This window comes from Ostrinia furnacalis, unplaced genomic scaffold, assembly GCF_004193835.3.
Source record: "Ostrinia furnacalis isolate ACB-3 unplaced genomic scaffold, ASM419383v2 OfSCF1657, whole genome shotgun sequence".
In the NCBI taxonomy this organism is placed as follows: Eukaryota; Metazoa; Arthropoda; class Insecta; order Lepidoptera; family Crambidae; genus Ostrinia; species Ostrinia furnacalis.
This window is the reverse complement of record NW_021131896.1, coordinates 383,983-406,875: the sequence shown is the minus strand read 5'-3', so window position 1 is coordinate 406,875 and position 22,893 is coordinate 383,983. Positions and strand designations below refer to the sequence as shown.

Below are 22,893 nucleotides of genomic sequence, written 5' to 3'. Positions count from 1 at the left end.
TCAGTTTCGAGTTACGACACCGGCGCGCGCGCATACAAACATCAAACACGGCCTTTGACGATTAGCCGCGTAGTGCCATCGCAATAGATTGGTCGTTGGTTTGAAAATTGAAAACATAAACGACAGTTCATCGGATAAGAGTGATAATAAATGTTTCACGCAATTTCAACGTAATTTATTTCCTTAAGTTCTGTTTTTGCCTTAAATTTTTTATTTCATTAAGTACCTGGATGCGGGCAGCGCAGGACTGATCGTTGTGGAAATCCTTGGGAGAGGCCTTTGTCCAGCAGTGGACGTCATTTGGCTGAAACGAACGAAATATATTTTAAAATTGGTTTATGTTATGATATCATCAATTTGTGTATTACCAGTTGAATATGATTCGACTTCTTCTGGTGCTAGACGGAATATTGGATAGTTTACTATTATTTGCGGGATTTCTACCATGTTCCTTTTTATTTACGACCCTCCGAATGTTAGTTTAATGTTAGTGACCATGAATGTTTAAAACGCTTGTTGTTTCTATTTTCGTACATAAGGGACGAAATCAGTTCCAAAAACCACAGTCAGACTTGTAATTGGTCTTGATGTAAAAACCAAAAGTCTTCGTCTACTGAAACAAAAACTAGGTTGGATGACAGTCCAAGTGACCAATACTTTCTGTCCCGACTATGGGAACCGTCGTAGAGTAAGTCGTGGTTGCCTTTAGTTTTGCGTCACAGCCTCTGTCAATATTGTCGCAGGCGGCTGCGAACGCGCGGCACTCATCACATGGTGACACTCTGTTTCCATTATCTAACACGTTACGATTTTTCTAAACATCTTATCGTCGACGCCTAAACGCAAAAATAGCAATTAATACTTCCAGTGATTAGATCGTCGTCTGTGCAAAGTAAATGTTACCTTCAAGCAATAGTTTCACATACATTTAATAAAGCAAGGAATGCAAAATGCTTTGTTTCCTTTATTCTGAGCATTGCATTGGGCATGAAGAAAAATTAATTGAAGTTTTCCATCAGCTGTTCGCTTTAGACGATTCTGTTGCAATACCGGCCAATGAGGGTTTTCGCGAATGAAAAATCCGCCAGATGGCAATACGTAGACGCGAGGTCCAAATGCTGCATGATTGGTTATTTTTGACGTGACATTGACAGATGTGTCAAAATCCACCAATCACGCAGCAGTCAGACCCCACATCCACGTCCCGCCATCTAGCGGATCTTTCATTCGCGAAAACCCTCATTGCCGAGTCGAGAGTTGAGCTAAAGAGAAGGCAATGGAAACGGTCACCCATCTGGCTCGCAACGGGTTAGCCGGAGTGGAGATTACGCAAACAGCGGGCGCAAACACGCCCGCATGCCTAGGGGAGGCTGACCACGGATTTAATATTGGCTGAAACACAAAAAATATTTGATTAGACTATTGAAAAATAAACCAATAGTCATAAGTTTAAAAAAGAGAACTAAGAGTAAATTGAGACTGGAGGACGATCGGCGATTAAAAGTTGAATAAAAACCACATTCAAATTCTATTATAGATTTTACTGTGCAATACATACATAGTAATTCGTTTTCTTCCCTGTGATTCCCAAAAAAGCCTCGTCATCTAATAAAGGTGATCACTTTTATTGACTTAACAAAGCTTTGAAAACCCAACGAATGTTAATAACAGTGCGGACATGCTGACAGTCACAAATTAATTAATCAGATTAAAAGCCAACGTGTCGATATTAGACCCACCCCAGCACGGAAGGGTTGGGGATACGATACATCTGTAGGGGCGGGGAAACAAGTCACGAGATTATTTGTTTTAGATTCCGACTTGTCATTAACAGTTGTTGTGGATGTAACAGTATGTTGTTGGCTCAATTACAACGATATTGGTTTATTAGTCTCTCGAAGTGTTTGTTCGAAATGTTGATTTGAATGTTTGCAATATTTAGGAACGTCAGCGAAAGAAATCATCAGAACGAATCACTTTTGCTAACTCCCTTATTACTTAATTACTGAAACAGTCCTTTGACTATTTTAGCACCTTTTTTGAGTGGTCACGGAGTGGGTTAATCAAGAGGATAGAAAGGGTTCATAAAAGCGTTGCCCCTAGAAATATTATGCTTCTTTAAAATCAAGCAATGTAAAGACAGGTCAGTAGAATAAGGTAGTTAAATAGCCTGGCTGGAACTCCCGCAAACGTAAACCTCATTTCCGAGCTATTTGCCGACTACACAACCGCCGAACACATATTTGACATTAGCCGTAAGCCTCGTCCAATATTTGGAATGCGCACAAAAATCTTAGTTATCCACCAAACAAACAATTAGATAATAACCGAGCACAACAATAAACGTCCAAGCCTCACGCAGACGCGCGCCACTCGGGCGCAGCGGGGCGCCTCCTTAGGCCAATATTGAAATATCTTTTATCTTGTACCTTCAAATTAGAAAAAATTGACACCTGTCATAAACGGAGCCTGCTCCCACGGCTGTTGTGAAGCTAATCCCCGCAATGAGACGTTTCTGTAAACACACGGTGTTCGCTTGACGGACAAGTGAATAGCGATCGAGCAAGTGTACTTTTTTATTACACTTGGCACAATAGTTCAAAAAAAACTTGACGTCAAACATGCGTTTTACGAAGTCAGCGCTACCTATGTTAGTAAATCCATAGATATCCAAAGAATGACAATAAAATATTAGGCCTTTATGGTCTATTAAGAGTCCAGGATCATTGTAACTGTAGCTTGGAACACAATTTTATTCATGTCCAGTAAAATAACGAACTCCTATAATCTTTCTCTCACTGTATTTATTCCTCCCAGTCTTGCCTGTCTTTCCATTAAACCCCTATTCCACCAGTTACACTTACATCTGCTTTTCCGTTTCCAGCACCAAAGCTGATGATCCCGCCGGCGGAGTTCGTGAACCAGGGCGTCCTCGGCAGCCCACAGGAGGGCCTGCGCACTCCCACCGGTGGACCCATGCTGGCCAGCCCACTCCTAAACCTCAATAACACCGGCCGCACCAACTTCACCAACAAACAGCTCACGGAACTCGAGAAAGAGTTCCACTTCAACAAATACCTCACCCGAGCGAGGAGGATAGAGATCGCCTCCGCTCTCCAACTCAACGAAACACAAGTCAAAATCTGGTTCCAGAACCGACGGATGAAGCAAAAGAAGAGGATCAAAGAGGGGCTCATTGTAGCTCCCGAGGTGACCCCCTCTCCCTCGCAAGCTGTCGGCTCCAACGAGAACAGCCGGGAGTCCAGCTAAACCGTGCACAGTGCAGTGTGAACAGTACAAAGACTATTTAGTGACCCGCTCATTTGACTTTTGTATAAATAAATTATTATGTACGAAATCACGGAGACACATTGTTGGTTTAAGATCACTTGCAGGAAAAGAGTCGTTTGAAATTAAAGCCGTGACATTTAGAGCCTTGTTAGACAGTTATTTCTTTACACGAGGTTTTTGTTAAAGGATGAATGACCTGTCTAAAAATATTGTGTTCTGATTTAACTTTCAACGAACAAGCACAGTTCGTGGACACCCAAACTAGCCAAAAAATTCGCGACACGTCTTTGTGACAATTGGAATGATGTTGTAAATTTTTTGGCCACTTGGTATCACGTACTATTTGATGCTGACTGTACGCCTCAAAATCATCGTGGTAATCGTCAAGTATTATAATAGCTAGGCCTTGATACTATACTAAATACACGTGCCTGCAAGTGATCCATTACAAAACTGCGCTGTGTATCTCCGAACCTAAATTAGGACATGCTCTAGCATTGCTACATCGACGTTTGAGATTAGATACGCTGTTTAAGTTCTTCAGTCATTCATTTAGAGCTAGCTTCTAAAATCTACAAAATCAGTATAAATAATGCTAAGTGACATGATTTGGGAACGGAATGGAGTGATAGCTTTTTCAATTCAAAATCATGTTTCTTACTAAAAATAACATTTTTATCAGTACAGATTTTTTGGCAAAGTAGTCACACTTAAAACATCCCGAAATAACAATTGGACTATACTACAATTTTATAGACTATTGTATATTACAATAAATTATAGTCATTGTCCTAATCGTCTGCAATGATTTTTAAACCATTTCTGGCTGGCCAAGTTTTTGGTCGTATGAATAAGAACATCAAATTAATGTCAAAATCTTCAAAACCTGTGCAGTTTTCGAGATATCGCCATTGAACATATTTATAAAAACATCCATATTTTTTGGAGTGGAAAAGACCGTTATCTACAAGAAATGAATGAGCGAAATGCCTTCAAAAATCACATCCAATAAACCCATTGAACATTATGATACACTTACAAGTTTCGTAAGCTATCGGTCGACAAGATAACCGGCACTCGACTCGCAATCTTGGCCTGGACTACCATCGAGATTGGCTTATCAGCACGGTATCATGTCGATGTAATTGTATATAGATTTTAAGATAGAACTTAGAATAACATTCTGGGCATAGTGTAGATGTTATTTAGTTTTAATTTGGTCTGGATTTCTACCATATCCTGATGCATTACCTATAATGTTGAACTATATGTATTTATGTACGTTTTATAATGTATATTTATAATGTAAGTGATGTGTATGACTAAGTCTAAATTACTCTAACTACAGCCGAAACTTGTCATCATAGTCGGTTAGAAATTTAAAATAAGCGTGTTTCTTAACCCTCGCGTTGTACCTATTATAAATTTTTGTAAATGTATGAGGAAAATGTGAAATAAATAAGTGCGTCGTTATCAGATGTTACATCGTTTCATTCTATACCTATTTTATTTATGTGCTAATAAACTACAAAGGTAGATATCCAGATTTAATTAATTCAATAATATTAGTGATCACGAACTTTAAGATGTTAAATGATATCGCTTCTTCCCACAATCAACTGTACATTACCGATGTTTACACGATGGTGTAACTCTAGCATTAGTTTTAGGACTTTGATATATTTTTTATATTTATTTTATAACAAACTTTATTTTTAGACCAAAGCTCATTTTTCTAATTTATTTCGAAGGTACAGCAATGTAATTACCTATGTACAGCGCTTGCACTAAATCTTAATGTATATAATGCGTGCTAGGTTGGTTTGTGTGTACATTTCCTATCGGTAAGATAGTACCTAATACTTTATCAATAAATTAATTAATCTATTTTCAATACGAAGTTTTACTTTTCCTTCTACAAGCAAGTAGGTATTAATAAAATCAAATGTTGAAATATATGTTTATTCGATATACAAAATAAAAACTAAGAGATACATACATATCTAAATAAATATGCATTATTTATTTATTAGTGCAGTATGTAAATATTTTATTATTATCAACTATAATTACGTTTCTGCATACCCAAACTTGAGTTTTTAATTCGAATCAGTAGTAGGTACTAAACAAGAAACTAACAATATTTTTACCACTATGTGTCATGGTTTTTGACAGTGCTACTGTCAAGTTCCGAGTCGAATTAAAAGTTCAAGTTTATCTACAATATCAGCACCATTCAATGATCACCAAGTCCGCTTGGCGTCTTGGACGAATCTACCACGGGACACGAAACGCAAACTTTGTCAGTACTTTGTCAAAACTTAATCAGTTCATATTATTGTTTATCGGATAACCAGGCATTTAAGGCTGACGCCAAACGAGCGTAATTTCCGTAGCGTAATAAACGCTCAAGTTCCAAGACATTTTGCGTCCTTGTGAAGATCATACAGAATTTTTGTGTAGACTCAAAAACGCGTCGTAAATTACGCTCGTTTGGCTTCAGCCTAAATAAAAAATGGCTTTTGATATAGTGGAAAAGGGATGTATGTTATGACATAGCTGCTATGTAGAGTTTCTTGTCCCGTGATCAAATTCATAATACATAATATTTATATTTTAGTAAAATTAATATTCTAAATGCGATTAACATTTTTAAACTAAGATATGAGTGATAACGAAGTACATATTGAGACAGTTAAAATAAATAAAAATAACAGTATAATAATACGGTTCTATATTGGCTCACATAAAATTCTAAATCCTATTCTTTGTCTTACTACCGATTTGTGTTCATAATAATCTCTCTTCATAATTTTATTTTTCACACTTTTTTTATTCATACATTTTTATTACTACCAACGGAGCTCATATCAGTTAGTAATCATATTTTTTTATCAATACTGTTACTGCCAAGAACCATTTAAAATACATAATTTTTATTTTCAGATCTTTTTTCTTCATAACATTCATTATTACATTGTTTTAATTAATAATGTTGTTACTAAGAACATACTTCAACTCATAATGTTGTTGTTCAGAATAATTTACTTTATAACAGACATACTCGTAGCTTTAAAAAAACACATATATAATTTAATAAAGTAGATAAGCATGCAGAGCATGCAGCATGAAAGCAAGCATGCAGCATGCATTGGTATCTCCTCGTCTCCGGCTTTTAAATTACACTCTAGGGGTAAGGCAGACAAGACTACGTGGAGTCGGTTTTGCAGAGATTCGTTTTTGTCACGTTAGTTTTGTTGCACAAAATATTGCCTGTTTTGGACCATTTCAAATTAATTTAATGTTAAAATACAATTTAATACGAATATAGACATCATGATTTTCAATAATATGGATAAATACACTTACGAGTAATAAATTTATGAAAACAAATAAAAGGATACGTCACATTTATGAATATTATAGTTATTTATTCGAATGATTATGAGTTTCGATCATTAGTAATTAGTATGGAAAAATATATGAAAACAAATATTAGTAAAAACTAAGCGTATGATTAGTGATATTATGAATATCAATGATTATGTTTTTAAATATTATGTAGGTTTTAATTTTTTTATGAAGAATGATCATTGTGGTATCAAATTGTATGAGAAATATTTTCAGACCTCCAATGATAGGAATTGAAAAGTTATGTAAGAAAATGCGCTACCCAATAATACACATAACAATTCAACGAGTTCTAAGTACGAGTAATAAAAAAAACATAATACTTAACATAAATAAATGCTTAGGTTATGGAATAGTTTTTATTTTACTCAGAATTGTGCGCGTTTTTATTAATTTGAATAAGCTTTATTTAATTTTATTATTTAAACATCGCAGACTAGAAAACGTTAGAGAAATAAAGTTTAGTTTACCGTTGGAATGCATAGTCTAGGTACTCGTATTTAAATTGTTTCTTATTTATTTATTTGGGTTCGACGATCTCGAATTTGACTTCAAAGTTGCTATCCTGAATATTTTTGATGAGATTAGTCCTCTGGAATGCCACCCCGGTGGTCATCACTCCACCCCTGGAATAAGCATCAATTTATTAAGATTAAAAATATTTGGGATTTTAATAAAAGACTTAATTTTAAAATTGACATTTTATTTTAAAATGGTAATCTATTTAAAGAAATAAGATAGACTAAAGATTAAGCTGAATACTGGCTGGAATCATAGGACGGGACCCAATAGACGAGTTAACACCACTCCCCAATAATTCGAAATCACAACTTTTTAAAACGACATTTCATTGTGGTCTTAAAAACATAATTAATTTTAAATTACCTGTAAATTAAGATTTGGTTGCATTGTAATTGGAAAAAGTCATGGAGGCGCCCTCTAGTTTGGGCGTGTTTCCAGTTTTGCATTATTTCTTTCTATTTTAATGTTTTATTGTTTAATTAAAATAGAGAATCACGGGTCTTAAAGCGTAATTTTTTGTTGTTTAAGATTGTTTTGTTGAAGTTTTTTGTTTACTTTTATGTTTTCAATAAAAAAGTATACTTATAGCCCGACCAGGAACATAAAAACCCTGGCATAGAGGCGCGTCAATTGCATTATTTGTTAGTGCAACACTGAGTACAGTCGTACCTGTGTTAAATTAAAAGGCTAACTTTATGAATCAGGATTCAGGATTACGGGCTAATTAGATATTTTCATAAATTAACGAAAAATAATTATATCTAATAGGTAACCTGGTTAAATTAGTACCGCAACATGGCGAGGGTTTTTATGTTCCTGGTCAGGCTATACTTATTTATCTTTGCCAATGAAATTTGACCTCATGAATACAGTTTGCTATCCCCCGGGGCAGTTAATTAATAGGTAAGAAGAGTACTCACTCCTTGGGCATGCTGTCTCGCTCGCGCAGGATGGTGGCGGCGCACTGCGTCAGCGCCAGTGCTGTGAACCCGTAGCCGGGGTCGCGCCCCGCCACCTGCCGGCAAACAACAAAGGTTAACAGTATTGGATTGCGTCGCTAGATGGCGCTAACAGGCCTGTTCATCTCCGCGAGTTTACATCGAAAACAAAACACGCACGATGGCCCACCTACAGGATACTATTCGACAAGGCCACACATACGAGCGAACATTGACACACGCACGCGTATTCTTGTGTATGATGGAAGAAAATAAAGAAAATGGTGTACTAGATAGATACTGTGCAGTATTTAACTGCCTAAATAATAATAAAAACACAGAATGTACTTTTTTAAGTTGCCTCAAGACACTGAGAGGTAAATAATTTACTTGTCTTATGGCCCTATGTCCCCTAGATGGGGCAGAGGGCGTCCAGTACAGTTATTTTATTACTAGTCATGTAAGTTACCAGTTAGTAAGAGAGGTAAATAAGTAGTTATTATTATTCATGATAATTCATGCTAAATCATGTATTTCCTCCGCCATTTTCCGCAGTTTGGCACCTCACGTCATATCATTTTACCGAAGTCAGCCCTATAGCTTCGGCGCAGTGCCGATCACTGACGTTTGTCAACAAAATGGTGCTTGACTCTTAAGACAGGCTAAATTACACCATATTGTTAATGACATTGAGCATTTTTTTTTTTAATAACTTTGCGAAGTAAAACTTCTGTACGTAGTACTTATTATTATTCTGTGGCGCTAACTCGAATATAGGACCCTTATCCTGGGCGCAGACCACCGACTTTTAGTTGGCCGATAGTTGGGTCGGGCTGTTGATCAGTATGGAGATGTCTGAAAGTGCGCACATTAGTCCGATTCGGTATCGGCCGATTCTTCATACAAATTAGAATCGGGCCCAACTATCGGCCAACTAAAAGTTCCCAAGNCTTTAAAACGTAAATCAATCTTAACTTCAGTGAATATACAGATTGCGTGTTACTTGGGTTGGTGGTCTGCGCCTAGGCTTACACAAAGCAGTGAAGTGATGATAATTTAATTAACAACATAGCTACAACCATTAGTTCGTTTGTTCACCCAAATGACGTCCAGTGCCGGACAAAGGTTTCCCTTTCTACAAAGACCGATCCTACGCGGTCCGCCCGCATACAGATGCTTCCTGCGACCTCAGATGGATCATCGGCCCGTCTTCTGGCCCGTGCTCACATTCGAGAACTTTTTTACCCCAACATCCATCAGTACTACGAGCTATATGCCCCGCCCACTTACTGCCACATAAGTTTAACAATATGCGAACTATTTCAATTACTTTGATTTTCCTGCGACCACAAATTGCTAAAATGATATGATTTGTTTATAGATTGAACATTTAGGTAAGTAATCATGTGATTTGGTGAAACTTCAAAGTTATGTGATTTTGTGAAACGAGTTTTCCATAAGGAAATAAAGTTTATCTGGATGATTTAGCATTGACATTGGTACGTGGTTGATTTCGACAGTCCGATTCATTACAATCCATCATCATCGGTCATTTGACAAACCTGATGATCAATCAATACCACGTGCTGTAGCATCAGCACTCAGTCAACACTGATTGCGGAATTTTAAATTTGGTAAATAAAAATAACTGAAGGTCACCTGATATTAGGAAGGTGGGCTTTTTATATGAGATCACTAATGACAATTGCAACGTAAGGAATAAGTCAATCACTATTGTCAGCATTTTTATGGGGCAGGAGGCAAACGACTTAGGTGTCGACAATAATTCATACATAATATCAACATTATCAACGCGAGTTAGGTTAGGTTAGTATTTTTGTATAAATAAATTATAAGAACCCTTTCCATTTAAATCATATTTTGAGTTCATCGTACACGGTACACGGAAACAAAAAGTCATGTTCTAAATAGAGATAAGTTTCCACTGCTTCCGATTTTACGTTTAATCTCGATAACTTGTTTATTTAAAAAAAACGAAACTACAACTTAATGGAAGAAATGCTGCTACGGAAAATAAGCGTCACTGTGATATGCATACAGTGCGGTATACGTACCTACGTGATAAAATCGTTTCACGCCCGTATTCACAAACATTACTAGGAGGTCTCACAGTGCGCGTGGACTCACAGGGTGACACACGAACCAATCACGGAGCTCTATTCAACGCTGTGCGTTCGATTTTCTGCACTTATGCAAGTATCGTTTGTGAATACGGGCGTCAATGTATTAATTAAAGCAGAGTAAATACAAATGAGTAGGCCATCTTCATAGAAACGCACCGAGCGCGGTTTGTATGTGAACGCGCCAATACGTATGCGGCACGCACGCACACACTGACAAAATTTAGCGGGGATTAGCGGGGTGTTGCGTATTGGCGCGCTCACACACAAACCGCGCTCGGTGCGTTTCTATGAAGATGACCTACTCATTTGTATTTACTCTGGTTAAAGTTAACGATGCAATAAAAACAAACTCACCGTAGCAACCACAGTCTTAGTCGGCTCAGTGGTGTCCACATCTTCTCCCGCCGCCCAGCCCTTCCCAACCAGTTTGAACTGGAACCTGGTGTTATCCATGACCTCCTGCGGCGGGCCCTGTCGCGTCACCATCCCGCACGAGAATATCCTGGTGTTAGCGACGTCAACCGAGAAAATACGCTAATTTATTAATTAGAATTGATTAGCAACGTTAACAATCAGAAAATGTACTAAAATAATCAATTAGAGTCGATTAGAGATAAATAACATTCCATCTCTTTCTCACATTATCTGTCATCTCGCTTGCACATCAATTACTCTTCCACACACTTCTGGAATATTCGAGAGAAAAAGAAACAGGACGGCAATATCGGACCTCTCGCTTCGAACATTCCAGAACATGAGAGACAGAGACAGGAATATGGGGAGAGAAAGGGATGGATATAGCCCGGGGCCCGATAAATACGGAGCGAGGCGCTCCGGGAGACAAGTTTGAGTTTATTTGTTGATGTTGTGTTCAGTTCAGAGAACAAGTGCTCCAAGCAACAAGTGATCTGAAGAAGCAAGAACTGAGAAAAGGAAGCGAATAATAAACGCGAGAAGTCTCAGCAAGTGAAATAGTGGTTTTATTCCTGCAAGTAGCACCTACTACGCCTGACATAGTAAGGGCAAGCTCTCAACGGCAGTCATCATCGTCCGGTCAACGCTCTCAAACACACACAAACGCATACAGTCCACTGCAGTCCACCACATTTTCCTGGTCCTTCGAGCCGGATCATCACACCTGGGATAGTCCAACAGCCACTGCCTCGTGAACTGCCATTTGGATAGCAGCATGATTATAGTTCCGAAGACATACAGCATGGCCACGTAGAGTAAGTTGGGGAATTTGAGATACGCGCGGAATTGCGCCGGGCGTTTGTTTTCCGTTTCGTAGAGGGTGCGCTGAGTGCGATACACTATGGAGTTGTCGGCTCCCAGGAATGGGATGCACCAGTGGCCGCCTTCCTTGTGAGGGAGGACCCTGGAAATAGAATCAGGGGTAAGTAATTTATTTACTCAGATTAAGCCACATATAAATAATAATAATAATAAATATATATCCTTAGACATTTTACACTGCGCTTCTAGTCCCAAACTAAGCAAAGCTTGTACTATGGGTACTAGACAACGGATATAAACATACTTAAATACCTTTTTTTGTAAATACATACTTATTATACATAGAAAACACCCAGTCCAATACAAACAAATATGTTCATACACAGAAATGTTTGTACTGGGCGGGAATCGAACCCGCTATCTCCGGAATAGTAGTCCGTTTCGAACCACTACACCAAACGGCCGACGATATCACAGAAACTAAAGGGAGATGTGACAAGGGGGCGGGGCCTGTGTCGCAGCAATATGCCCAAAAACAGAACACGTTACTCGTGAAAGCAATGGTGACAGCAGTGACTTCGTAATGTAAACAGTTTACATTGCCTTCGTAGTACTAAAGATTATTCGTTGAGTACTGATACCGCAGTGCATTAATGAGCACATATTTTGATTACTTTGTGTGTGTGAATTTCTAATACGACACTGAGTTTCGAACTCAGCGCATTAGTTGGCATCTCTCTATATCTCTATGGATTAAACACATAAAATATATGAGATCAATGAGAGTAGTGACCCAGATTTACAGTCGTTTAGAGAACCTCCTTCCTTTTTATTCGCTCAATAAGTGTCAACTGGACAGAAAACTGCATCATCAAGTCATTTAGTCTCCACTGCAGGAGCATATAATTTAAATTAGTTGCTGATTATAGCAATATAGACTTGACAACATGCCCAAAATTATGAACTAAACAGTCAAAAGAGAATAGAGTCGAGGGTCGAATTCTTGCATATTTAAGGGGCCTCCAGTAGACTTATGCCCGTTTTATTTATTTATTTTAGGAATTACAAACAAATGTGTTACAGAAATTAACTTATCTACTAGACTTATGTATTATTTATGTGGTAACACATCCCACTACGTAATCCACATATTGATATATGAAACCATGTAATATAGAGCGAGTCAATTACAATTAAGGTAGGTACCTTATAAACGCGGTGTAGCTCAACACCAAGAAGTAATTAATATTATGTTCAGACTTTTAATTATTAATTTTGTTCTGTTTTTTTTTTTCATTTATCTTAATTTTAATTTGGTCACTTTGTTTTCACCATCAATCCCTAATTTTTAAGTAACCCCTATGAAAACAGAATTCCTATTATGTGTGTGCCATAGGGGTCACTTACAAATTAGGGATTGATTGTGAAAACGGCCATTAATCCATCTAATATTTTTTTACACGGAATTCTAAACCGTCATCGCAACTGACATAGTAGGTAGTTACTTAGATAAGAGATATCAAACAAGTTTGTAAATGATGTGTTTCTTACTTGTTCTGCAGTTTCGGCTTGAAAGAAGGCATGGAAGTAGGATATAGCTTCTTCCTCAGCGACCCCAGCTCATCATAATGGGCCAAGCTGTAAGAAATAAAATTTTGACATATTAAATACAATAACTTATTCTAATTGTAATTCATATAAATCCATTTGAAAGATTTAGCTATTCCTATAGGTTTTGGCTCAGACCTGAAATGTCCTTATGTATTTTTCGCAAAATGACTGCTACTCAAAATGACAACCATTTAAAATTGTCTGTCTCCAAGAATGACAGTTTTTGTACAATGTTCGTTTTTCAGCTTATTATTATTATTAAATTATAGAAAATAAATGTAAACATTATGAATAAAGACCTTTTAAAATCTGCACACATTTTAAATTGAAAACATTTCGATAAAGCTGTCAAAATAGGAATGCAGACATGAGTACGACTTTTTGAGAATTGTACATTTTACAAAAACAATATTTCAGGCCTGACGTCTAGACAATATCCTATAATGCAAAATGCGAATGTGCAGTATAAAGTCTAATACGCTGGCGTTAAGGTTCGGACAAACCAACGCGTGCAGCGATGGCGATGGCGATGGCGACCACTGCGCGTGCAAAAGTTGTACTTGTTTCACACTGCCGCGACCGCGATGGCGATCACTGCGCGTGCAGGTTGTCACTGTCACCACAACTGTCACGCATATTGTCAATCACGCCTAATCGGCAAAATGGAAACTGAATTAAATGATTTGTTTGGAGCTTTTGATGCAATTGAGACAATGGAAACACTTTTTCATTCAAGTTTATTCAGGCGGCCATATATTATAGAATGAGACAGGATTACATGCGGTATAGGTAGTAGGTATTGGTTACTCATAACCAAGCTATATTTCTGGCTTCGTTTGTAGTCCCTAGAGCCCTAACAATACCTTTTAATTAGATTTAAAGAAAGGTTTGATAGGAAGGAAGACTGCACTAAGGCTTTCTTGGCCTCAGTGGAGGAAATGAAACACAACGCGGGCGGTTGATATCTGGTTTATTACTGTTATGCTATTGCTATATACAAGATTTACATAATACACAATTCAATGTGTCCAGTCCAATGTGCCGTCGGTGTAGAGTGCCTACGGTGCACGTTCGTTCAGGGTTCATGGGCCAGTCGGCTAGCATGTTGTAGGTCGCGGTCGATGCTGACGTGCTCGTACAGTATCCTTGTGGGCAAGTAAGATTATAACCAATTAATTCATCTTTTTCCTTGAGGGAAAAAATTTGCCCCCATTACCTTTTACCATTGTCGTTCTTATCGTTAAATCGCACAAAACTACACAGAACTCAACACAACATCTATCAAAATCAATTTTCATTTTCATTTTTGGTGCAACAGTCATCTTGACATTTACTTTTTTTAAGGCAAAGGAAATTACATTATGCACCCAAACCACAGAGTACATAATAGTCGAAATATCTTTTTTGTCTTTAATAATAACCCAAAAATACAAAAAGACATCAGTTTTGATCAACTAGGTGTTTCTAGTGGCACCATTGAAGNAAAAATAGGAATGTTTTTTTACAAATAATCCCAATTCATAAATGTATAGGCATGGCAGAGTTAATAGGTTCAGCTTTCTGAACCAGGGCTTACACGAGTCCAACGAGTCTAAATTGCACATTGCACGAATGCATTTTTTTTGGATAATGAACAAGGATTCGATTTCACTTGAATTTCCCCAGACTACTATACCATAACGTAGCACCGACGCAACGTATCCATGATAGGCAAGAAGGGAAAGTTTTAGATCATTCGTTTTTCTGATTCTATATAAAACATAGACAAAACGATTTATTTTAGTACACAACTGTTCTACCTGCAATTTCCATGAGCAATTAGAATCTAAGGTTAGTCCTAAAAACAAAGCGCATGAGGACCTCTCAACTCTTTCTCCTCCACTAAATTGCGGAAACAGATGTATGTTGTATTGAATTAAGCATTATATCACGTTCATGTTTCCAAAGATCACACTCCCACAAGATATGATGGGCAGACTGCTCATGACTGACATCATCAGTGGAACACTCGCAAAAAGGAGACGGTACTAGTTTGAATTCGTGAAGATTATGTTTAAAGTTGCCATGTCCCGTGAGGAACTGCGACGAGCAATGGTCGAATTAAGCGATACATGTAACACCTATAGTTATTACTTGACAGATTTTTTTGAATTATAAAAATCAAAACACACAAGCTGTTAAAGGAAACTAACCCATAGACCAGAGACTCCCAGGTGCCGTAGTTGACGCTGCCCCGCGAGAACGCCTGCCACGCCACCTCGGGCGCGATTTTGGTGCTTATGTACGACTCCACAGAGTTCAAAGTGCCTGGGGAAAAACAAACAACATTATACGGTGACTTGGCATTGAGGACTATTTGTGCAATGATTTGCATGGTTATTGTTAAAAGGCTAAACATGAGAACATTGTGAAAAACAACATCCTCATGCTATGTTTGAAGCAAATAAAGATATTAGTCATACATACTGCTACATACTGCTGGTCTCGAGTTTCCCGTTCTGCAAAATTTCTAGGGACACTCACCGTCGAAGTTTTTAGAGACACCCACCTCCAAAGTTCTGGTCCAGCCAGGAACACAACGGCCAAATCATTCGGCACGCTGTCCCAGTACATACAAATGGTGGTCTCGAGGGAAAAACCTCCGAAGTGTCAATAGACATACCCCGCAGAAGTTTCTAGAAATACCCACCTTCAAAATTCTGGTTCAGGAAGATCACATCCATATCATTCGACACACTTTCCCGCTACCGCTCCGTACTCTAGCTATGCGTCTATTGAACTGGGGAATAACGAGCACCCGGTCCCTAAACATTATGGTCTCGGCAACACCCAACTACAAAGTTCTGGTCCAGGATGATGACGCCCATGTTATTCGATACGCTGTCCCCGCCTCACATGCAACCGCTCCGTATTCTAGCTGCATCGTCTATGAACTGGGGAGTGGAGTACTCGGTCGCTAGGGAGTGAAGAGTCCTCGGTTGCTAAAGCCCGGTCTGTGAGCACGTAGAATTTTGTCCAATGACCCTTAGTCACCCATCCTTATCGCTCGCGCGTAATTATATTGCTGTCGCAACTGTGCGACTGGCACCCGCAGTGAGTGTGCGAGCACGACAGCAACATAATTACGCGCGAGCGATAAGGATGGGTAGCTTGGGGTCATTGGACAAAATTCTATGTGCTCACAGACCAGACTATAGGAGTTATAGTTCTATGGTCTCTGGGACACCCACCTCCGAAGTTTTGGTCCAGGAAGACGACGCCCATGTCGTTGGGCACGCTGTCCAAGCCGCACGCATTTTACCACGCATACGCCTGCTTCCCGCGCCACCGCGCCGTACATACAAGTAGTGGTCCCGAGGGACAAACCTCCGAAGTTATGGTCCAAGAAGACTGAAAAACTGTGGAGTAGCGAGTTGTCTCTAGGAATTATAGTTGTATGGTCTCTGGGAAACCCACCTCCGAAGTTCTGGTCCAGGAAGACGACGCCCATGTCGTTGGGCACGCTGTCCCAGCCGCACGCGCTGACCACGCAAACGTTTGCGTCACGCGCCTGCGCGCCGTACTCAATTTGCATCGTCTCCATGAACTGAGAAGTGACGACATTCAAGGTTATTAAGAAATTAAAATTAATTTGCGTAAATCTGCATTGTCTCCATGAACTGGGGAGTAACGACATTCAAAGATAACAAATGAAAATTAATTTGTTTATTTTTAGTTAAACTATAATACGAAGAGCAGTCGCCCGGCAAGCGAAAGGTCGTGGGTCCGATTCCCGCCATAGGCAGTTCGATGTTTTCAAGTTGTTTATTTAAAAATTTAGTTACACAACAGTCACTTATTTTTGCTATTAGGGCCTACGCTAAAACTTGCGCGGGTACCCGCTTCAAACGTACATTTTATTTAAACACCTTAATTGGCATGAAAAATAAGAAGAAAAAGATTTTAATTTGAAACAATAATAAAAATCACTGTATGACATTTTCACACTATTTTTAATAGGAATTTTCGACCTTAGTGGATTCAGAGACTTTAAAACATTTCAGCGAATAGGTCATGACTATATTATGTTCCTTGACTGTACCAGAAAACGAATAAAAATGTGCATATTTAAGCATGCATAATTGCATATATTCCAGCCGAATAATTAGCATTCAATTTATTGAGTATACAAAATCTATTACCACCTTACGAAATAAGAGTCTTTGGGACGGTCAATGTCAAAAAAATACCACTAGTCTACCGAGGTACTTTTTTAAATTGTATAAAATCACCACACCTGTACTACATACATAACCCAATGTTTTTAAAAAATACCATCGTTTGACGTCATTTGTAGAAATTATTAAATGATATTGCACATAGTATTAGCTATTGACAATATTTTTCGGTCGGGTCAAACTTCTTCATTCATATAAAGGTGATGATAAGTAATACAGAAGAGTGGTGATAAAGAAAGTGTAAACAAATCACTATATTCGATAGCTCCGCTCCGCTTTGATGGGAATAACCTATCGCTGTTTTCGCCTCGCTGTTTTTTGGTGGAAAACAGCGCTCATACTTAAAACTAGAGGTACCTGTGATGACAACGGATATAGTAGTGATAGTACAACCCAGTCTGTCGAGTTGCAAGTGCACCTGGCAGCCGTGACGTCACATCGACGCTCAAGCACGGACGAGGCGAACGCTGGCGAGTGCGAGGGAGAATCGTATTCCAGACGGGTGTACGTACAGTTAACTCGATCGAAATGTAGTTCGTTTGTTCGTTAGTTTCAGCCGAAAGACGTCCACTGCTGGACAAAGGCCTCCCCCAAGGATTTCCACAAAGACCGGTCCTGCGCCTGTGGGATGTAAAGCCTGGTCCGTGAGCACGTAGAATCCCGTCCAATGACCCCAAGCTGCCCATCCTTGTCGCTCGCACGTAATTATGTGGCTATCGCGCTCGCACACTCACTGCGGGCACCCGTCGCACAGTCGCGACAGCAATATAATTACGCGCGAGCGATAAGGATGGGTAGCTAGGGGTCATTGGACAAAATTCTACGTGCTCACAGACCGGGCTTTAGATATGTGTATCACCTGAGGCTCGCCGCTCACGTCCACATAGTGTGCCTTGCTGTCGATGGCGGCGCGAACCACCGGCTCGCCATAAAGCCGGTAGGGACCGCACACGTTGACCACCACGCGGGCTTGCGAGCACATGCTCTTCAAGGAATCGTTGTCTCCTACATCAGCAACTATGCGCCGCACGCCGGACAAGTCCGCGCCTGAAGATTAACAAACAAAGAGGTTAATCACAGAAACTAAAGGGAGATGTGAAAAGCGGGCGGGGCCGGTGTCGCAGCAATATTCCCAAAAACAGAACATATTGCTCGTGAGCAATGCAATGTGCGCATTAGAAAGAAAGAAAGATAGAACGTACATTTATTTGGCACACTAGAACAACAAATTACAGAAATTAAAACGTTAGAAAAAAATGGAGTGATACCGCTTCTTTCACTATTTTAGGCAGTCGGTTGTATACTTTAGGCCCCAATACGTGCGTCAAAGAGTCAGACTTTCGTAGTCTACCTGCAGTCGATACTAGTGCTTCGGCGAAGCGAGTATTATAGTTGTGACGATCCCTATGTCTCACAAATGAGTCCAGGTTCTCGCGCGTGTATATAGCTACCTGGTAAATTACTATGGACGGCAGGCTTTTACATACACTCTTCGCGACGTACTATTTTTATTTTGACTACTTTGTGATTGTGAATTTCTAATGAGACACTGGGTTTCGAACTCGGCGCATTAGATGGCATCTCTCTAGATCTCTATCAGATTAATAAATCTTTGCATTGAAGATGTGTTTTTATTATATAAAACTTAAGATTGTCTGAGATGGGAATTGAACCCACGACCTTTCGGTTAACACGTGTAACTACTCCGACCGCTAACCTTGAGACATTGAGCAAACGTGTCGTGAATCGTGATTTTAAATGTATTAATACAGTGTTATTTCGATGTCAACATGGTCCTAGCACATGTTAACTGATTGTTAAATATTTGTTGTATTTTTTGTTGTAATTATATTTTTGTTGGACGGATATCCAGGGTTGCACTACCCAGCATTGATGAAACAACGCTGACTCAGTGTGGGTTCAATTTCCATCTGAATTCATCTGATGCAATCTAATTGAAAAAAAAAATGTTTTAATTAACATTGAATATATTAAAAAATATTTGGGACAAGATACAGGGACTTTGCTAAATAATAATAGAACTAGCTTTCCGCCCGCGGCTTCGCCCGCGTGGAATTTTGTCTGTCACAGAAAAACTTTATCGCGCGCGTCCCTGTTTCAAAAACCGGGATAAAAACTATCCTATGTTCTTTCCCGGGACTCAAACTATCTCTATGCCAAATTTCATCAAAATCGGTTGCGAGGTTTAAGCGGGAAAGCGTAACAGACAGACAGACAGACAGACAGACAGAGTTACTTTCGCATTTATAATATTAGTTGGGATATTGTACATTTCAAATCGCCGATACCATAAAACATCCTTACACAGATTATGTCAATTGAAAAACAAATATCTACATACCTAGGTTTGACGTCACGCGCCATTTCAACTCAATGTAATGCAGCACTGTTATTAATTAATTAAATGAAAGAGAAGAAAAAATACGTCCAATATTTTCTTACTATCCGTGACGTGTAAAGTAATTGAAATTTTGTCCACTAGCATATTACCACATGCTATCTTAGTGTAAGTTAAGGCCGGGTAACAGANAAATTCTTTAAGCCGGCGCAGAACTTCCAGAAGGTCGGGCGACGCCACGGCCACTTTGAACAGTGTTTACTTCGGCAGTTATATTTTATATTTATTCGATTCTAGAATATATTCCCAAAAAGTCTGAAAGGTGTTTTAATTTGTATAACTTGGATATGATTTCTATTAGAAAGTGTTGTGAGTGTGACGCTTGAAGGGAAGGAAGTCAACCTAACCTAACCAACTGCGTATTTCTATACTGTGTAGCTGGAAATTGTGGCGGGAGCTCTTTGACGCGCTGTTTTCGGCGAAGAATTGCGCGCGCAGATTTTGACAGCGCGAAATACCTACTTTAGAAGAAATACCAAGCCTTAAGCAATGTAAGTGAGTAAAGAATTCATAATTGCATGCTCTGGGTGCACAGTTCAAAGTAAAAAATATTCAGCATGCACTTAGTTTGTCTCATTTGCTTTGTTGTTACACAAATAATTTCACAATTTCGACTTTTTACAGCCACCGCAACGCATTGTGAGCTGTTGAGTAACATATTTATCACTTGTTGTTGTTTAAAAAAATCATTTTAGTTTAAATCAAAAAAAAGATACCTACGCAAATGTATGTAGGAAGTTTTTTATATCTCTTCTTTTGTTTGAGGTTTAGTAAGCCATCAGAAGTAAAAGAGCAAAAAAAGACAGCTTTGTTAATCGGAGGTCAATGAAACGGAGCCGCGAGTTACTGATCATGACATTCATCCGCTGCTCCGTCACAGGCTATGGCTCGATATCTAGAGTATAGGGAGCCAGTCCGGCTTCGAGCGGACTCCCAATCCCCTCCTCCAGTTGTGTTTTTATAGTGGTTTTCTTCTCTGGTAGAAGAGGACCCCCGGTCCGTCGTAGCGAGTTACGGTCTACTATATGCTGCTACTCAGTCAGCTCTGCTGTTCAGAGAAGTACCGTTAGCCGCCTTCCAAAGAATGGGCCCGGGGCAAGCACTCCCTTTGGGGGCTTTTAGAGATGTCCCATGACAAATGCTTCGAAGACCCCCGGCCGACTCAATCGTGGTTACGGGTTGCCCGACAGGCCCACCGAGTTGTCAAGACCTGTCGCGCTTGGGTTTTTGTCGGCGGTTGTACTACATAAACATTTCTATTGTGTACTTAACTCATGCACAAAAATTTACAATTTTTTGCTACTTATTTCTTGTTACTTGTTTTTTTATAACTACCTAATGATGACAAAAAAGTGTTGAAACAAATAAAAAATGAAATTTGCAGAAAGCCATAAACTAATATTCTCTTTGGCTTCATGAAGTTTGCACATAATAGACAAGTAATTTTATAAGATCAATTCTATATATAATGTTTATCCATGAATAATAGATGAAGTACGGAACGGATGATATCCCCTCACTGCTATTGAGTTTCAGTAAAAGAGCGAATTTACATTTAATTTACAAATTAAAATGAAACTGCTAAATCTGACTTTACAACCCAGAAGTCACTAATGATGCCACATACAGATGATGTGGTATTATCATCAATTTGTTAGAGAATATACCTAACTTGGTAAGGTATATTCTATCTATAATTTTAAAAATTAATAATAAAGTAATACTCCTTTTTTATAAAATAGTTAAACTTGCATTGAGAACTAGTTTAAATTGTCAATAAATATGGAAATTTCATTATAAACCATTGTTCATTGCATGTTTAACTTTTTAGGGTTCCGTAGCCAAATGGCAAAAAACGGAACTCTTATAGATTCGTCATGTCTGTCTGTCTGTCTGTCTGTCCGTCTGTCCATCTGTCCGTCCGTACGTCACAGCCATTTTTTGTATTATGGGGGTATATGTTTCTTTATTATTTTTTTTTAAAGTAAGGTAGATCTATACAAATTTGTCACTAAATTATTTCATTGAATAATCATCACAATCCTTTTATGTTTAAAAAAATATATGAAATGATATTTCAACATGAATGAGTAAAAGAAGAAAATACTTTTGTTAACATTATCTAAGTAATAGTTTATACTAGCAGCCACTGGCGACTTCGTACTTCGTTTTACTCCCTTAGGGGTGGAGTTTCGTAAAATCCGATCCTAGTGAGCACCTATGTTCTAAAAGGTACCCCCATGCAAAATTTGAGAGTCCTAGCACTTCTAGTTTAAGAGATTTCGTGATGAGTGAGTCAGTCAATCAGTGACCTTTCCCATTTATAGGTAGATAAGATATTTTGGAGATATTTACCCGTCTTCTGGGCCACTTCGTTCAAGACAGCCTCAAGTTTCTTCTCAGCGCGTCCCGCCACTGCCCAGCTGATGCCAGCATACTTCTTCTCCCCTCTGGCCAACTCCTCGACAACTTTCTTGCCGGTAAAGCCGGTGGCCCCAAACACAACCAAATCGACCTTTGACATCTAGAATAATACACGTAAGTTTTTACGAAAGCACATCAACAGGTAGGATAACTAATGTAATCGTTGCAATAATGTATAAATTACAAGGTACCTCTTGATATCAATAAAATTAACACGACGTGTGCGGACCGAAGATGATAAACGATGCCGAATTCTACTAATATTTTTCTATCAACGGTATCTGAGATATTGTCAGCCGGTCCGGTCTACCTTGTACTTTGTATTTGTAATTAAAATATTACGTGCTCTGTGTATGAATGTAGGTAAATCAAAATGACTTTTTTTTGTTTGTAGTTGAATTGAAATGTCTACAAGTCTAANGAGTCCCCGATAGTACGTATCGCGTACAAGCGCGAAATATCGCAAAAATTCCTTGATAAAAGTTTACAGTGGCTTACAACACAAAATAACAATGATTCGGTTCGCTCGTCCCACTGTGCAACCCCAAAAGATGCTACAGTTCCGCACAAAAGAGCGTCGCCCCCCGCGGACGCCGTAAAATTTCAGCGCGAAGAAATGCACAGTGCATGCGCGATTCTTTTGGCTCGGAACTGGGTTGGCTTGTATCTCGCCTCATATT

The 22,893-nt window shown here is 38.9% G+C and overlaps 2 protein-coding genes across 3 annotated transcripts in view; one reads left to right on the top strand and one right to left on the bottom strand.

The window, feature by feature from the left end:
* LOC114353433 (homeobox protein Hox-B1) overlaps positions 1 to 4,769 on the top strand; it is a 35,383-nt gene extending 30,614 nt beyond the window's left edge. Inside the window, exon 2 of the mRNA XM_028305450.1 lies at positions 2,885 to 4,769. Coding sequence (XP_028161251.1) covers positions 2,885 to 3,270 — 386 coding nt within the window. The 3' untranslated portion in view covers positions 3,271 to 4,769. The remainder of the gene's footprint in view (positions 1 to 2,884) is intronic.
* Positions 4,770 to 7,095: 2,326 nt separating this feature from the next.
* Positions 7,096 to 22,606, bottom strand: LOC114353453 (lipid droplet localized protein-like). 2 transcript variants are annotated; one of them, XM_028305478.1, is made up of 10 exons: positions 22,405 to 22,606; positions 22,145 to 22,313; positions 18,230 to 18,417; positions 16,610 to 16,739; positions 15,346 to 15,460; positions 13,094 to 13,180; positions 11,445 to 11,684; positions 10,661 to 10,808; positions 8,145 to 8,239; positions 7,096 to 7,328 (listed from the first exon to the last, which is right to left on the bottom strand). In XM_028305478.1, exons 2-10 carry the CDS (start codon positions 22,311 to 22,313, stop codon positions 7,223 to 7,225), a joined length of 1,278 nt encoding a protein of 425 aa, XP_028161279.1. In that variant the 5' UTR covers positions 22,405 to 22,606; the 3' UTR covers positions 7,096 to 7,222. The 2 variants fall into 2 exon arrangements, with proteins under 2 accessions (XP_028161279.1, XP_028161280.1); XM_028305479.1 differs by having other exon boundaries at positions 22,430 to 22,606.
* Between the last annotated feature and the right edge of the window lie 287 nt (positions 22,607 to 22,893).

Bases quoted from the DNA above. Each gene is read 5' to 3' on its own strand.
- LOC114353453 (XM_028305478.1), bottom strand. From the start codon at position 22,313: ATGTCAAAGGTCGATTTGGTTGTGTTTGGGGCCACCGGCTTTACCGGC. The intron at 18,418-22,144 runs GTAAATATCTCC...GTTAATCTTCAG, and splicing joins CGAAGTGGCCCAGAAGACGG to GCGCGGACTTGTCCGGCGTG. The intron at 10,809-11,444 runs GTGTGATGATCC...CGCTAACACCAG, and splicing joins TGGCTGTTGGACTATCCCAG to GATATTCTCGTGCGGGATGG.